The 18665-nt window shown below is 41.8% G+C and overlaps 1 protein-coding gene across 1 annotated transcript in view; it reads left to right on the top strand.

Annotated features, from left to right (window-relative positions):
- Nucleotides 1-15413, top strand: part of BASP1 (brain abundant membrane attached signal protein 1) — a 70776-nt gene extending 55363 nt beyond the window's left edge. The window contains exon 2 of the mRNA XM_054018143.1: nucleotides 13790-15413. Coding sequence (XP_053874118.1) covers nucleotides 13800-14537 — 738 coding nt within the window. The 5' untranslated portion in view covers nucleotides 13790-13799 and the 3' untranslated portion in view covers nucleotides 14538-15413. The remainder of the gene's footprint in view (nucleotides 1-13789) is intronic.
- The last annotated feature ends 3252 nt before the right edge of the window (nucleotides 15414-18665 follow it).

Genomic DNA, 18665 nt, shown 5'->3' with positions numbered 1-18665 from the left:
AAAGTTTGGAGACCACTGGTCTAGCTAGTAAATACATAAAGTTACATATAGTTGTAAGTGAGAAACATTAAAGGGATATAATAACAAATTACTTAGATCCCAAAACATACTTTATTTTGAGGGAACGGTTATTAACATAACTTTCTAAAAAAGCTTGTGTATTGTATTTGTGGGCTGAGTTAAGACTACACATCGGTTGCTCAGGATGAGGGTAGGGAAATGTGGGCAGTGTGTGCTGAAAGTGCTGCCCTCATTTTCCAGCACACAGAGGCACCAGAGTGCTCTGAGGAGTCCCTCAAGAACTGAAGTCTTCACCACATCTCTGCTCTTCCCCAGTGCTGCATCCCGCAACTTCCTGTTCAGCTCTGGCTGCTGCCTGGACCCAAGCCTTATATCGTATTTTCAAAAGTGACTAGTGATTTTGGGTGCCCAATTTCAGACATCCAAAAGATAAGATTGGCAAGTACATCTTATAGACGCGTCAATAAATGTGGGCACAGGATATATGGGAGGGACACAATATGAATAGAATACTTGTGACGATGGAATTGTCCTGAAGCATTGAGGCTCTTGTTATCTTAAATATTTCTTTAGCTAGACATTTGGATTGTATATTAAGTATTAGAGAGGTGGTTTGGCCATAAATGGAAGCTGGCCTGGAACCCTGTCGGGTTTCCAGAGGAACTTTGTTGAAACATGTCTCTGTGGAATGTTTTGATTTTGACAAATCAGCAAATAGATAAAAAACTGTCTCATCGGAATTTTTCTGACCAGCTCTGTTTTTCACAACTAATAGTGAAAATTCTTTGGATCTGAACCATATTGGGAGCTCTGGATGTTCAACACCTCTGAAAACCAGGCCATTTCTATTTAGAAGTCCAAATACAGATTTAGGTGCCTAATATTAGGCATCAAGGTTTGAAAGCTTTGGCTAATGTTGTGAAATTATTGAACAATATTTCTTGGGGAGAAATGCACACTGAACAAACCAATATGGCAGCTTGTAATTAGTATGCAAAAGGAATGTGCCAATTTTTGGCTGTTGTTTTAGTTTATTGTTAAAGACCTGGAAAAATAATTGTTTTCAGAAAGGTTTTCTTGTAAAATCTATTTCTATTAAAATCATCTGAAAAGAAGGAGTTTGTCAAAATCCTTTCTTCCAGTTGTGAACAATGGTGTGATTAAGATCTCTGGTCTGGGGCAAACTGACTTTTTGCAATACATTTTTGCAATGTTTAATTTGGTGCAAAGGTCCCTATTATTGGAAGCTGACAAAAGAAAATGATCCCGAAACCTGAAACATCCAGTACTGTAGCCAACGTCTTGCATAGCTGATGGCAAGCTGGACCTCCATTGTGTAGCAAGTTTCCTAAATTCTGCAGCACTCTGATGTAGCAAACTGAAAATTCTATAGCTGCTTGTTTTAAATTAAAAAGGGAAGTTTTGAATGAATTAAACATGAAGATGAATAATTCAGCCAGTGCGCAGTATTTGTTAAAATAATCTCTTATGCTGTTCCTTCACTTTACAATTTTCCATGTACCAAATCTTTCGTGTGGACAACACATAACTGCCTTGTGGAAATTATGGAGGAGGAAATTGGAGTCTTTGGTAGTTGTGCAGGGGACAGTTGGTGCATTTTTGGCACATGGAAAGTCACTGGAGGCAGTTTGGGATTGCATGGCAAACACATTAGTTGATTCTGTTTAAAATCCACAGTAGTGCAATAGTTAACAATGGTGACATTTAAAGATGACTTCTCTGTTGTAGAAAATGCAGTGAGGTTAATGTAGCAGTTCACACCTAGCAGAGCTGTTGTTTCAGAGTGCCTGTGAGCTCAGGAAGGCACATTGGTTTACACTGTGTTCATGTATTCAAGGTTTTCTTTGCAACCATAAGACTAGAAACAAAGCCTTTTTTTATAGACCACTGTGTATCATGCTGACCAATATAGTTTCTTTGCTTCTTTTAACCCCCATGTAATCCTTCTGTTCTTGTTTTATACTTTGATTGTAAGCTCTTTGAGGCAGGGATTGTTTTTTATTGTTTGTGTAATATCTACCACAATCTGTTCCTGGTCCAAAAATGAATAGTAATAAACAATGGGTTACATTCTGGAGTACAATTCTACAACAAGTTGTGGATTCTGCAACAAATGATGTGATCAGAGAAAACAGGGCCGAGGCTGTACAGTACCAGACCAATATGACTTGAATACAAGGTAACAAATAATATGAAACCACAAAATCAAACACCTTGAGCTTTTGGTTTCCTCTGATAGAATCAAACATGCTTGCTTGTTTCTATGGCTACTTCTAAAACCAAAATAGTTTGAGTATCTGAAGCCAAGTATATTATGTCTTCAGTGACCATACGGGCTTCAATATTCAGCTATTCCATTAAAACGCCTCCTGAAACAGGAACGGTGTTGGGAAAAATAAACGACCTTGCAGCATTAGGCCAACAAGCCATGTTACATGGAGCAGAATAACCTATTAGCAAGGCTTGAAGAATGTTGCTATTTGAGCTAAGGCTACTATAATCTGAAATACATATGTATATTTAACTAATTTAATTCCACTCCTACACTTAATATTGAAGTAACACACTTGATCAGTATATCTTGAAATATTTCAGCCACTTAATTGATCAATTATACTTTATTTGAGTACTTTCTAGCTGGCTGGCTTTCTCCAGACGTGGCGATGAACATGACTCATTCGAGCAGATTACATGTGATTTCAGTTTGGTGCTAATTGGATGTGGTGGTTTTGGCAAGTCTAGTATTTTTAATGAATCTGCTGGCCCTGAGACAGAGTTTCATCTCTGTTCTTTGAATAATAGATTCCTCACCTATTTTTCATTACTGTATCAACAGGTATCTGAGATCAAGTATTTCAAGTAAATGTGGACAATATCTCATGTATTTTTTTCCCTTTTTGATCTGTTCGCACAATATTGATAGTTTTGCCATGAGTGTGGGTTTTTTATTTTGGTTTATAGCTATAATTGTCCATTCCCAGCTGGGCTGGTTATTCAGTACCTTGTGGATATTGTTCTATGAAGAGACATTGTGTTTGGATTAACAGAACTTGGCAAATTCTTGAAACTCTGCATTTGACAGTTGGGGTCTATTGTCAATAATCAGAACTTCTGATATTCCATTTCTTCCATGAATTTGGAATATCTCTTAACAGAATCTTTTTGGACATATCCAAATAAATCCTCACTCAGCCTTTTCCATAATATACAAGGGATTACATGACCCTGCCCTGGCTATTCTGTTGGTATTTTTCAGAAGAAATTAAATGTATCGCAGTGCGTTAGTCTGGGGGGGGAGGGTAGTGGAATAGTAAATTACCTTCAATCATTAATCAGAGCTGTATTTTTAAAAATTATGGGGGAGACACACTCCACTTCTACAAGGAGAGAAGTAAGAGTGAAATGTATCCGTCTGAGAGCTAAACACCTAGTCTTGAGATACTACCTGCTGGTAGTGCCATGTTGGCTTGCACATAAAAAAAAAAATGTCAGCTTCGATAAGGAACAAAGGATGGCCTATATCTGCTTAATATGGCATGTGGGAAATTAGGTGACCACTGCTTTTGTATTTTAAGGGATATCTCCCCTTACAATAGAGTTCCTTACCAGACGTGGAAATTCATGACGTTTTTGAAACAGTGCCCATGAGGAAGAGGGGCGAGAGTACCAGCGGCAGGAGTGTATGCAGCCTGAGGAAGCGCAAAAAAGATCTTTGTGGCCAATATAAGAAACAGGCTGACCCTTTCCTCAGTGATGGCCAAAGTCAAGAATCTCCCATTTTATTATCCTATTTCCCACTGCAATAAACAAATGCAATTGCTAGATTTTAAGAACTTAAATGGAACAATTTGGGGCACCTGGAGACGGCTGGCCACCTTCTGTTCTGTTACATCCATGTAATTAACTCCACTGATGTTGATGGATTTATTTCATATATACATCAATATACCTCCAGACTTTTGATAACTAAAATTTCCCAAAGCCGCTTAATTTCTTTGTCTTAAGAAGCCTGAACTTGAGCTAGGGCCACCTTAATCATGTCTATCACGTTAAGCAATTAGGTCAGGGTTAGCATAAGGGTGATTGAGGATAAATGTGAATGGGTGGGGAACCATGGGCTTTTGGCTAAGGATCAGGACTGGGAATCTGACTCTGACAGACTTCTGTTGATTTTGGACTAGCCCAGAGGTAGGCAAACTACGGCCCATGGGACCGTCTAGTCCTGCTGTTGAGCTCGCGGCCAGGAAGGCTAGCCCCCGGCCCCTCCCCTGCTGTCTCCCCTCCCCCGCAACCTCAGCTCACTGTGCCGCCAGCACTCTGGGTGGTGGGGCTGCGAGCTCCTGCCGGGCAGCATGGCTGCGAGAGCTGCTGGCCTGCCCCGGTGCTCTAGACTGTGCGGTGGCATGGCTGGCTCTGGCCGGGCGGCATGGTTGCTGATCCTGGTGCTCTGAGTGGCATGATAAGGGGGCAGGAAGTGGGGGGATTGGATAAGGGGCTGGGGGTCCTGAGGGGCTGTCAGGGGACAGGGAGCAGGGGGCAGTTGAATAGGCATGGGAGTCCCAGGGGGCCTGTCAGGGGGCAGGGGTGTGGATAGGGATCAGGGCAGTCAGGAGACAGGGAGTGTGGGGGGGGTTGGATAGAGGATGAGGTTCCAGGGGGATGGTTAGGGGTGGGGGGTCCCGGGAGGGGGCAGTCAGGGGACAAGAAGCAGGGGGGTTTGGATCAGTCAGGGGTTCTGAGGTGGGCGGGAAGTGGGAGGGGGCAGATAGGGGCAGGCCAGACTGTTTGGGGAGGCACAGCCTTCCCAGCCCAGCCCCCCATACAGTTTCAGAACCCCAATGTGGCCCTCAGGCCAAAAAGTTTGCCCACTCCTGGATTAGTCGCTTCATCTCCCTGTACTGGTGGTGGTGGGAATTTCAGAAAGACTCGTTGGTTTTGTTGTGAAACAGCAAGTTAGTAATTTTTTTTTCTATTGCAATGGAAGTAGACCATCGGGATCCCAATTTTCAGATTTTCAAAAGTGTGAAGTGGGAGCTGTTGAGTGCTGAGGTACTTGTGAAAATCTGGCCCTAAATGTGTATGTAACTCTACTGCTTGACTAAATGCTTTAAACACTAGAACTAAGTTCTTAATACGCACCCTTTTTTTTTATGTTAAACATCTATGGCTTTTTCTAAAAACATGAGTACAGCAAGTCATTGAATTACTGAGCTCCATCAATGTTTGATTACTTACAGTTTGTTGCAATGCCTTTATTAAATGGCAGTTGGCTGGGTAACCTGCAGGAAAGGAACCTATCTATTTATTTTGCAATGTTGAAATTCTGCTTTGAATTGTAGACTTTTGTTGTACCATACTTAAAGCTGGGAATGAGACAGGAAGTAGCTGATGCTGAGGTAGCTTGGCAGCTGATTTTTGTAGTTGGTATAACTGAGACTGACCTGTTACTTCCGCCAGATAATCGGTTGAAGCTTACTTTCATTCTTCTATGGTATGCCAAATGTGCTAGTGTAGGCCTCAGTTACTTAAGCACATGCTTAAGTCCCATGGACTTCAATGGGATTTAAGTATATTCTTAAGTGCTTTTCTGAAGTGGGGTTTGGGGCTTACTGTTTGGCAGTGCTGAGCACCCCACACTCCCATTGAAGTTGAGTGGGAACTCTGGGTGCGTAGTTTCTTCTCAGAAGCAGACTCTTAGTTTATGGGGTCATAGCCTTTCCAGCCTGTAGTCTTTCTAGCCTTCCATCCATCCTGGAAATGTACAGTTCTCTCTATTAAGGATGTCGGTAATGGTCAGTTCTAGTCTGGTTTCAGAGTAGCAGCCGTGTTAGTCTGTATCCGCAAAAAGAACAGGAGTACTTGTGGCACCTTAGAGACTAACAAATTTATTAGAGCATAAGCTTTCGTGGGCTACAGCCCACTTCTTTGGATGCATATAGAGTGAAACATATATTGAGGAGATATATATACACACATAGGTCGCTCATTAAATGATCTGACCCTTTGCTGCAATGTGAAGGCTTTTACTAAATGATGCTTTATATAAAATATGTATGTGTATACAGGAAGTCATAACTTTATAGCTGAAACCCTGAAACAGATGGTTATATAAAGAGATAGGTCTATTGACTTTTTTCAGAAGGATGCAATTTCATTAGAGAGGCACAATTTAATTATGACTCTTAAAAACTGCTCAGTCAGATTTTTATACTGTACTTTTTCCCAGGGTCTGTTATATTGGCCTATTTAAAGACCAGTTGAATTTTTTAAACACTATATTCTGTGAATACATTACTGTAATCCATGCTCTTAGATTTAAAATTTTGTGACACTGTCATCTTAGGTATCCAGCTAATCATGTATATTCCATCTTGGGGGCGTGTTTGACAGTATGTAGTGGGGAGAGGGGAAGGATAGTTACTAATTTACTGATATAGAAATGATTTTTTAAAATAAACTGTGAAGGATACTCAATTCTGGTGCTACTTTCTGGGAGTGATAGAAAACCTCAGGGTGAGTACTTTAATGCAGAGGATAAAGTCCCAGATTTTTAAAAATCTGGCCCGAGAAGCTTTTAGAAGGAGTTGAACAAAGCCTATACATATACACTGATCTTCTTTTAAAACATCTTCATTCTAATATCTGCATACAGGTTATTTTTTCTTAATGTTTCCTCTACCTTTGGATGAACACTACAGTGAAAAAATTCTGAATGGATTGAAATGCTTTTGATCTCCGGTGCAGCTTGTAAGTCTTTTACCTCACTCTACTTGGCTGAACTACTGCTTTGGAACCTCAGAAAATTATTGCTGTTCACCACTCATACAGAAACAGCCTATATACTACTTTGCTTTTCCTATTTCTCTCCAGCGATGGAAGAGCACAGATATCAAAATTCAAGGGATCTCTTCACAATAATACAAACTGGCCCTCTCTTTGAGAGTGTTTGATTACACAAATGAAATTTCACCACATTCAGCTGGTAACAGCTAGAGAGAGTTCCAAAACCAAACTTTGGATTTTGTGTACCCCTCAAAGTTTGGGGAGTGTTTTGAACCAAACATGTCTTTTGAGGCTTGAGGCCCATATCTTTCAACTGTAGCTCAAGCAGTTATGATATTAACCTCTATAGATTTGTAAACTCTTCAAGGACCATCTTCCCAGATACATAGACAGTGTTTAGCATATTGTGGATGCTACCACAATACAAGTACACTATAATACATTTACTTGCGTTGAATGTAGATCTCCATATTTTTCTCATTCTTTTGAAATTGAAAAATTAAACAAAACCAAATGGGCTACACAGTTGGCACACTGCAAAGTGCAGGGCAAAGGCCTCTACATGTACATGTGCATCTGCTTTCTCCCACCTTTATTTGGGGTGGTTTTGATCCTTGAGCCAACATGATCTAATAGATTATTCTTTAGAACAGATTGTTTTTCTTTCCATAATGTCATGTGGCACATTTTTCAGCTTAGTCAGTTGGGCCTAGATTTTTGAACCTAAATTTGAGCCTAAATTTAGGCACTCCACCCCACATTAGGAATTGCAGTAAGTGGCCAGACTTTTAGCAAAGCTGAGCACTCATAGCTCCCACTTAGGTCAATGGAAGCTATGAATGTGTCTCTGAATATACACCATTTTCTTTACCTAAACATGAAAACAATACCAATACAAAGGACTGTCTTTTGCTCCTGCCTCTCATAAAGAGGCCATCTAAAACCAGCGTTATTTCCATAAATGAGTCTTTTCTCCTCCTTTTCTCTCATACCAGAAGGGACTCTGTGTGGTGGCCAAAAATAAAGCAAACCTTGGTATGTTGTCATTAAATTTAAGATTTAAGATGTTTTCATTAAATTTAATGGTATATTTAAGGAATCTTTTTTGCCTTTGGTTTGAATTGACCCAAATGTGCATATTAAAGCTGGTATTTGACCCTTCAATGGTACAATACTCTATGGGAATGGCCTCAAGAGGAAGCCTTGTATATACATTAGACACATAGTTACCTGGCACCAGACATCATGGGCTCTGCTGTAGTCTCTTTCTTCTGTAGTCTTTTACCAACAGACCAGTCTTGAATTCTGCTTGCTAAGTTTCTTCCCCTCTGGTTCCTGCTCCAAACATTTTTTTTAATATTCTGTTCAATTATGTGCAGCAGGAGCCTTTTGTGTCTGATGTACCGCAGGATTCTTTACACTAGATACTGAGAGCCTTCTTTGAAGCATGGCTAGAATGGTGGTAAGCGTTCTGGGGATAATAGCACCCACTTCAGACAATGGTAACAGAAATAAAGACCCACTTCTGGAGGAGGAAATCAGAGATAGAAAGCGAGAGGGGACTTGGTACATTGAGAGAAAGAGTAATTGACTGGAAGGTAGGATGGGTTGGGGAGAAGAACATCAAATCCCATCTTTACCTATAGCGCAAATACACCTCCAGGGTAGCACTGATGGTTCCTATGTCCTCATTTTGTGTTATACCCTGATAAGCCAGGAAAGGAAAAGCAACAGTTCATTTGGTTATAAAATGAATAGAAACAAGGGAACTGGAAAACTTACTGAGAGGATGAGTGATCTTCATGCAGCATTTTCACTTAAGTAAATGACCGTTACTGCATGACTGGTAACAACACTTACTAGCTTAGGAAACAGCTGTCCAATAAGCTGGCCTACAAGTTCCAGAGTGATCTGTCTTTTTTAAAAAAAAACCTTATCTGCTTTGGTTAGCTTATTCTCAAGGCTGGAAAGTAGCAGTCCATTTTTAACTCTAAGCATCTATAAATAGATCTGAAAATAGTTTGTACATCGTTCCCCCTCCTTTCTGTCCTAATGCATAATACCGATTGGCTGCAAGTAAATCTGGGGCACAGGAACCACACAGAAAATACATCAGAACAAATAAAATCTATTTCATAGGTTCTTGAGCATGCATTTTTCTTTAAAGCATGTATTTCTGCTTCTTGAAGGACCTCTACCCTAGAGCATTTTGTGACTAGCAGTATTCAGAGCAAAATAATTTGTTTTAAAAAAGCAAGGTTGGCAAATTGCAATACATGTTATAGTAAAATCTGGAAAAATACAGAAGGTGCAGAAAATGAAATTAGGCTCCTGGTATTTGGGCACTAGTATTGGAAAACAAATAGAGGCTTAGTTAGGGATTGGAAATCTGGAAGTGCACACAGCTCTGGTATAAATCTCTGTTCCTGCTGAATTGCAGAAACCCTCTGAAGCTCACCAGTTGTACAAGCGTGTAAACCACCTTTTGTTTCTATAAGAAGTGCTGGAGCTGAAATCAATGGACTAGACTAATAAGTAGTGAGAATTGGGGAGGCCATGATGTTATCAGACAGCAAACAAAGTCCTTGGCCTTTTTTTTAAATAACTAAGAGGTTGAACTTTCTTCAACAAAAGTAGTCCTTAGGATCCTCCAGTATTGTTCACCTAGGGTTAGAATCCTTTTACAGTCGTTCACCCTTCAATCTCTTTGGGAATAGCATATTACTTCTCAGCATAAGGCTCTTAAGATACATTACCATTGCGGGACTCCACATTTCCCCATTACCCACATAAATAGTTTCCTTGTGATTACTCTCCTGTTTGAGGCTTGAGACCTGACAGGTCACTGTCGATCATAATTTCCAATTTCAACTGAACATATACAGGGGAGCCACTGTTAGACTGTGCATATGCCTTGTTGATACAGCAGCAGGAAATCTACCTCTCTGCAGAAGGGTCCCTTGTCCAGGCTGCTGAAAACGAATGGTCTCCATCGAGATCAGTGGTAATATGCTAATTCAAAGAAATGAGGACTAAAATGGCATATCAGTGCTACTTGTCAAGTAATGTACTAATTAATGGGGGTTGCATTTCAAAATCTGATAGGAAATGGGTAGAACATCACCAGATGGTGTGTAACTTGAGTGTATGATGGATATTTTGGCCACCATGCAGAAGGATGGAATGGATTATCCCCTCCCCGCAGTTGGTGCTATCGCTATTTTGGTAAATTTGATATAGAGTGTTGTTGTATCTTAAAGGGACACTCATAGTTCAACTTCTGCCCTAAAATTAGATTTGTGTTTGCAGTAAAATGCTAATAGAAAGATGTCAAGGAAACAACATATTGCAGTCTTTACAATATAAACATTGCAGGATTGTACTAGAGTAGAATTTGACTAGTCAGTTTCACTTTCATTTTTTTCTAGGTTATCTTCATTTCCCAGGCTAGGAGAAATACAAAAAGAGTATAGGTGGTGCAAATTAAATTAGATTTTTGTAAAAGGAATTTCAGGAAGACTAAGATGTTAAATTTCAGGTTTCAAAGTAGCAGCCGTGTTAGTCTGTATCCACAAAAAGAACAGGAGTACTTGTGGCACCTTAGAGAGTAACAAATTTATTAGAGCATAAGCTTTCGTGGACTACAACCCACTTCTATATGCATCCGAAGAAGTGGGCTGTAGTCCACGAAAGCTTATGCTCTAATAAATTTGTTAGTCTCTAAGGTGCCACAAGTACTCCTGTTCTTTTTAAGATGTTAAAGGGACATAGTTAACTTGAAAGGTAGTCACTTTTAAAAAATGGCTTAAGAGTAATTCCTGATACTATATCTGCCCCTGACTTTCCCTAATAATTGTGAATCTAAAAATACAAAAAAAATTCATATATATTTTTTCTCCCCTATAGCTGTGTGAAAGAACCACCCAAACAAGGGAAACTTAGTAATTTGACTCTACAGAGGAAACTCTGAAATGGAACATGTATTTGACAGTACATTTGATTGTTCGCTGTCTTCTAAATATAAAACTGAAAGAGAGAATTTCCCCGCTCTAATCTTTCATTTATGATGCTCTCCAGGTTGCAACGGTAGTATTACTGGTAACAATAATGGGTAAATATTTTTCAGACAGAGTGTGGATTTTCAAGTTGGGGGCCCATTAATAAGGACATCACCTTTCAATCTCTCCTTTGTTTTAACCAGACCAAATTTGTGTTTCAATGTACAGTTCAGGAGTAAAGATCTTGTTAGCTAAGACTTGAGTCTTTACTCCTTACCAAGGAGATATAAATCCTTACATTAGGGTTACCATATTCTGTACCTCCAAATGGAGGACACTCCACGGCCCCCGCCCCCGCCCCCAGCCCCGCCCATACCCCCTCCCCAACCCCGCCCCCTCCCCAAAGTCTCCGCCCCCTCCCCTGCTTCCCGCGAACATTTGATTCGCGGGAAGCCTGAAGCAGGTAAGGAGGGTGTGGGGGGGAGGAGGCGCAGCCCAGGCTAGCCCCCCCGGCGGCTCCAGCCTGGGTCGGCTCGGGCCCTGGGGTGCCGGCCCCGGCCCACCACCCCCGGCCCGCCCAGCACTGCCGGACCCCGGCTCCCCGGCGGCCCGGCTCCCCGCGGGCCCGGCCGACCCGGCTCCCCGCGGGCCCGGCTCCCCGCGGGCCCGGCTCCCCGCGGGCCCGGCCGGCCCGGCTCCCCGCCGGCCCGGCTCCCCGCCGGCCCGGCTCCCCGCGGGCCCGGCCGGCCCGGCCCCCCGCCGGCCCGGCCCCCCGCGGGCCCGGCCGACCCGGCCCCCCGCCGGCCCGGCCCCCCGCGGGCCCGGCCGACCCGGCTCCCCGCCGGCCCGGCCGACCCGGCCCCCCGCGGGCCCGGCCGACCCGGCTCCCCGCCGGCCCGGCTCCCCGCGGGCCCGGCCAACCCGGCTCCCCGCCGGCCCGGCCGACCCGGCTCCCAGCCCGGACCCCGGCCCGGCACCATGCCCCCGGCCCCGCACCGCCGGCCCCGGCCGAGCACCACCCAGCCCTCCCGATTTTCCCGGACATGCCCGGCTTTTGGGGATTTCCCCCCGGACGGGGATTTGAGCCCCCAAAAGCCGGACATGTCCGGGAAAATCCGGACGTATGGTAACCCTACTTACATCAAATACAGAGGTACACAGCTATTGACAGAAGCCAGAATTTTCAGAAATGATGAGTGATGTTGGGTGTCTTCGCTTTGCACGTCCAGCTTGAGGCATATTTTAAAGGGGTTGGTGGGGATTTGGGGGGGGACTTGGGGGTTCTGAAAGTTGGGTCTCTTGAAGGTGACTCAGGTTGGGGATCCAATCACTAGTACATCTAAAAATCTTGGCGAGAAGCTGTAAGAAAGAGGTATAACATTTTAAACATGTTAAATAGATTATATTACATTGTGTACTACATATAAACCTGCATGTAAAAAATCCCCACATTGGGTTTGTTTCTCTCTATTAGAAAAGCGGTAATAGCCTTGCTGTATTTCAGGTTGTCAGTGTTGCTGTTTCTTAACTCAACCTGCTGTGCCCAAGTATTGCAGCTCATAAGGTTCCTTATGTGACAGAATTAAAACAGTGGGAGATTTTTACATACCATATGTGCTGCAATATGAAGGAACAACAGGATAAATTGCACAATAAGCCAGGTCAGTCCTTATTCCAAAGTCCTTCCTGATTCTTGATTCCATTTTAATTTTGAATGTACTGGACATATCCACTTAATCAAACTTGAATTTGTGTGCACATTTTTGTCCTCTGTGCATACACACCCAGTGAACAATCTGCCTTCTTAGTGGGAATGAACTATGTAAGTCACAGGACATTGTTGTGAAGTATATGCAATCTTTTATGTTGGGTAAAACATAAATCCGTTCAGTGTCACGGTTAGTTGGGTCAGCACTTTCATTCTAAAACAGTTTGAATCAGTTTATAGCTTGGCTGTAAAAATCAACAACAAAAAATTCTTTCTAGGCTAAAACTTGGCCTGTGGTCTCAGCTCTGGATCAAAATATAAATAGCCGAGTTATTAACATGTGAAATCTGGCTACTGAACATACACTATTTGTTTGTGGTTTTTGTTATACCAAGCACCCCTAGTATGGATCAGTGTTGTCAAGTTGCTTGTAGGTGATGGATTCATTTCAATCACTGAGAAGCAATGACCACTTTTATTCTCAAGGCCTCTAAAAGCATTTCTGGGGACTAGTAAATCCATAACAAATTTTGTTAGGGACTGAGTATTAGTGGACTTTTGTGCTAGCCAGACATGGATATAGCAACTAGGGTTTGTAAGGATTCAAATTTAGTATTTGTCTAACTTGAATGGTACTCCTGAGCTCTTCTTCTTTTATTCCTCTTGAATATAGGGTGACCAGACGTCCCGATAAAATTGGGACTGTCCCGATATTTAGGCGTTTGTCCCACATCCCGACCGATGTTTGGTCGGGACGCAATTTGTCCCGATATTTCGCAGCACTTTGCGTTTTTTTTGTGTGTGTGTGCTCCTTTCGGTGACCCCCCCCATGTGTCCTGATATTTTCTTCCTCTCATCTGGTCACCCTACTTGAATACCTTTCTGAGACATAAGAGGATAGGGTTGCATGCTTCCTCTTCCTCCCTTTTCAGTTCCTCCTGACATAAATTGGAAGGTGGAGGGGTAAATAGCACTAGCAGATGATTCTTCTTGACTTCATGGGGTGATGATTTAAGGATCTGGTGGCACAAGTATTGCAGGGCCTCTGGGGCTGGGCAGATAGTGCCCTGATAGGTGTTTGGCAAGCTAGTGGATCATTGTGTTCAGTAGCTAATCACTGATCAAGTTACTGCATTCTCTGCTGGAATAGCCAGCACCCAAACTTTCCAGCTGTTGGTGTGAGAAGTAGTAAGGAATTTAGCTTTGAGGAGGCGAGGTAGAGGTTTTTGTTAACCGTCTTTTTTCTCTTTTTTTGCAGAACTCCAAACATGGGAGGCAAACTTAGCAAGAAGAAGAAGGGGTACAATGTCAATGACGAAAAAGCTAAAGACAAGGACAAGAAGGCTGAGGGAGCAGCTACTGAGGAAGAGGAGACTCCAAAACAGAATGAGGATGCCCAGCAAACCACAGAGACCGCAGAAGTGAAGGAGAACAACAAGGAGGAGAAGGGTGATAAAGAGTCCCAGGCTGCTGCCAATAAGACAGAAGACAAAGAAGGGGAAAAAGAAAAAGCCGTGAGCCAGGAAGAAGTCCAGAAATCTGAAGCAGAGAAGCCAGAGGCTGTTGTCGATGCAAAAGTGGAGCCACAGAAGAACAATGAACAACTGGCACCTAAGCAAGAGGAACAGACTTCAGCCTCTGCTCCTGCTACCAGTAGTGAAGCACCTAAAACTTCTGAGCCCAGCAATGATGCAAAAGTTTCCCAGCCTTCAGAAGCCACAGCTACTAGTAAAGCGGATGACAAGAGCAAAGAGGAAGGGGAAGCCAAAAAGACTGAGGCTCCCGCAGCACCTGCAGCGCAAGAAACTAAAAGTGATGTGGCCCCAGCTTCAGACTCAAAACCTAGCAGCAGCGAGGCTGCACCTTCTTCCAAGGAGACCCCGGCAGCAATAGAAGCACCTAGTTCTACTCCCAAGGCTTCAGCGCCTGCAGCCCCACCAGAGGAAGCAAAATCTTCTGAAGTTCCAGCGACTAATTCGGATCAAACCATAGCAGTGCAAGATTAAATTGGACAGCCTGTTGAAATTAACCACTTAAAACAACCTGTGTCTTTTTTTTTTTTAATTTTTTCAGCTATACTAACTTGTTTCAGATCTGAAATAACAATATGTATTGCCCAGGGGGGAAAAAAAGGATGTCCCATCAAGTTGGGAGGGAGCAAGGGAGGGGGGAAGAATCCAAATAGTATTTTTGTGGGGAAATATCTAATATACTTTCTGCCAGGATTTAAAAATAATAATGAAAAACATGGATGTCTGAAAGTACAGCACATCTTTTGTATCTGAACTGCTGTAAATGCACTCCACCAATGTATCAAAATCTTTTTTTTGTTCTGTAATGGGGTTTGGGAGTGATGCGTTTGATTCTGCCCGCTGGGCTTGTGCCAAGGCAATCAGATCTTTATGAAAGCAGTATTTTCTGTGGGTGTTTTTTTTTTTTTTATTTACAGCCTCTTATTTTGATATATTTTTTATGCAGTGGATGAATGCCAACTTTCAGACAAAACCCACTTAGCTGTCCACATTTTTCTCAATGCCAATCCTCCAATTCTTCTTCCTCTCCAAATATTTTTGGGAGTAAACAGCATTCTCATCCTACTTAGCCTACCTAGATTTCTCATGACGAGTTAATGCATGTCTGTGGTTGGGTGCACCTGTAGTTCTGTTTATTGGTCAGTGGAAATGAAAAAGTCTGCGTTCATTGCAGTTCCAGTTTCTCTTCCATTCTGTGTCACAGACACCAACACACCACTCATTGGAAAACAAATGAAAAACAAAATGTACAATGGATGCATTGAAATTATATGTAATTGTATAAATGGTGCAACAGTAATAAAAGTTAAATAATTTAAAAAAAATAAAGGTGTAAAGATTGATAGTTTATTTAGACTAATTCTTCATATTTACCCCTGACAGCCTGGCATCCACAATCCACATATTCAGAGGAAATGGATGATTATTTGAGGGCAAATAAAAATCACTGTGGTCAGAATTCAGCTACCCACATTCACAATTAGTACCAGTATAAAGTGCTACTCAGCATCAGTAAGGATATTCGAATCTGACCCTAGAGATATTTTGCCATAAACTCTCACATGTGGCACAGAGCTCCATGAGAGATAGTGAGTGAACAGGAAATACTTTATATCCTATGCATAAGCAGAATATAAAGTCTGTCATATGCCAATGCCATTTTTAGTAAAAATAATGGCTTTTGAATATGCTCACTTGCTATTATACACAGCTACAGGTGTCCTGGTTGATTTTAAGTTTTACTTGGTGTAAGATGAATAGTCCATCAGAAAAAAAAACTGATACTTTTTTTTGTAAAAGATGCATCTTTTAAAATGATGCAATAAAGCTTAATCCTAGATTAGTTAAAATACTTCTTTCACTATTAAATTTGGTTAACTTCTCAACGCTGCTATGAAGCAGATGTCCTTGAGCTCATGACTTACAGTAAGCCAAATGCTGCTTCCTTCAAATATGGCTATAGGTGTGTAAGTGAATAGAATTTATCAAATCTTTCTTTCAATAGAATTTTCCATGTCACGTCATTTTTAAAATCAGTCTGAACTGCAAGATAATCACAGGCAAGGTGTCCCTGTCTGATGCAGCTCAAGATTACCATATACAATCTAGAGTTCATAAAACAAGATTTAGAAAGATTCCTGCTCTGGGATATTATTCAGGGGCATCATAGTCTGTCATTCACCATACTCAATCTGCTGTTCAGTGATAATGAGAGAAGCAGGGCAGTAGTAAACAAAAACAGAGTAACTTTTAGACCTATCAGATGCATGAATGGATATGTTAAACAGGAATCTTGTTTTAAAGGTAATATAGATAATACACACATAATCCAAATATCAGAAATCATGACTCAACATGCTTCCTTTGGGTTTATCCTTGAAGGGTTTACACAGAGAAAGGGGGGGGGGGGTTCATTTGTGATTAAAAATATCTTAAAATTGCATTCTGAACATGTTGTAGGGTTTATGTATTTCATTCACATAGAGGGAACAAAGCACCATGGGCCTGATGCAAAGCCCATTGGAGTCAACAGAAGTTAGTCTTATTGACTACTGACTTTTGATCTGGCTCCAGAGGCTTAAGTGGAACTTAAGGCCAACACAAGACCAATGCATCCTTGTGCACATTGGTGAATTTCACTCCTAGTGTGTCAAGATCAGATTTGCTTTTTCATGTACCAAAACTTCAAACAACTCACTGTTGATTACTTTTTAAAAATTCAAAGTAAATGTGTCTTCTACTGAATGACAATACCTAAAGAATAGCAGAGTTTAGGCAGCCAGTGTGCAAGTTAGTCCACCAAGTTCTGTCAATACACCTGCCACATCCTTTCCTTGTCAATCTTTAGGGTTCCCTGCAAAGTCTATTGCACCAACGTGGATACATTTTTGGAGATTTTTTAAATTCTCTCCAGCACTCATCGCCATAATATCCGAGCATCTTCCAGTAGTGCATTAATAAATGTGACTATACATCTTGTCATGTGGTGTTTGTTCTGTCCTGGAGATGGAGAAGCTAAAACAAGAACCCCCAACTATTTTTTCTTACCTTGGTTGAAACTAATTCAAGATAGAAAGAGGTAATGCACTGAATCTAGCAGACAAAGGTACAAAAAGACTCAATGGCTGAAAGCTGATGCTAGCCAAATTTAGACACTAAGTAAAGTGTGCATTGTTCAGCAGTGAGGGTAATTAACCCCTGGAACAACTTACTGAGGGTTGTGGTAGATTCTTTGTCACTGGATTTTTTTATGTCAAGATTGGATTTTTCCCTGCCCAAAAGCTATATTCTAGGTCAAACAGGAATTAATTCAGAGAAGTCACATGGCCTATGGGGAGGGATAGCTCAGTGGTTTGAGCATTGGCCTGCTAAACTCAGGGTTAGGAGTTCAATCCTTGAGGGGGCCACTTAGGGATCTGGGGCAAAAATCAGCACTTGGTCCTGCTAGTGAAGGCAGGGGGCTGGACTTGATGACCTTTCAAGGTCCCATCCAGTTCTAGGAGATAGGATATCTCCATTAATTATTATTATACAGAAGGTCAGATCAAAATGATCACCATGGTCTCTTTTGGCCTTAATCTTTGAATTCTCTTAGTTATCTCTGTTAATATAGTATGTGAATCAACCTGGATTTATTGGGACAAAATCTGCACTCTGACCCTGCTGCCTTTGAATGGGAAAGCAGATGCTGAAGGAGAATAGGTATGTAACTTGTTGACTATGGTGATACTCAAATAAGCATATTCCTTCTTCAAACACGTGGCACCTCATGGCTGGTAACAGTCATACTCCAGTGCTACACTTTCACCTTCTATATAATGTGTAGAAAAGCATTTTAATCTTTCCCAACTTCATACAGACTGAACAAATACTTTAGCTTTTGATTGACCCTGGGATATAGAGCAATTAGAAGAACTTAGATGATTCCTCACATTAATGCTTCATCAGTGATGGGAGACAAATGAAGTAAACCCAAACACTCCACAGCAGTATCCACATCAGACAGACTCAGCAACACTTGGCAGTAAATCCACCCACAAATTCCACAGACTTTGCAGTATGGCTGTTTCCTCCTTATCTTGTAGATGACAATGGGTATGAGGTACTTTTGCGGACAGTTAATCACGAGACATGTGCAAAGAAAGTAAACACATGCTTGCACTTGAAAAATGGGGAAGGGTGGAGGGAAATGCAACCACAAGTAGGTGTCTTAACTAACCTGAAATGGCTGGGCACTTCTTTTGCTATTGTACATATGGTTACAAAATTGATTCTGTCACTGCAGTCAAAACTTTAGGTGACTTGTATGTATTATACTAACACTTAGACACCCCACCAGAGATCTGGTCTCCATTGTGTACTCTTGCATTAAGAGACAGCCCCTGCCCCAAAGAGCATACATGCTGAGCAGACATCAGATGGGGAAAAAGGAATTGGTTTTCCTCTGGGAACCTGAAGCACAGAGATTGATATGCCTGTGGTTACAGATAGGTTGACCAGATGTCCCAATTTTATAGGAACAGTTCCGATATTTGGGACTTTGTCTTATATAGGCACTTATTACCTCCCATCCCTTGTCTGGTTTTTCACACTTGCTGTCTG

The sequence above is a fragment of the Malaclemys terrapin genome, chromosome 2 (assembly GCF_027887155.1).
Source record: "Malaclemys terrapin pileata isolate rMalTer1 chromosome 2, rMalTer1.hap1, whole genome shotgun sequence".
Lineage (NCBI taxonomy): Eukaryota > Metazoa > Chordata > Testudines > Emydidae > Malaclemys > Malaclemys terrapin.
The sequence above is the reverse complement of the archived record's forward strand: the minus strand, read 5'-3'. Positions and strand labels throughout refer to the sequence as shown.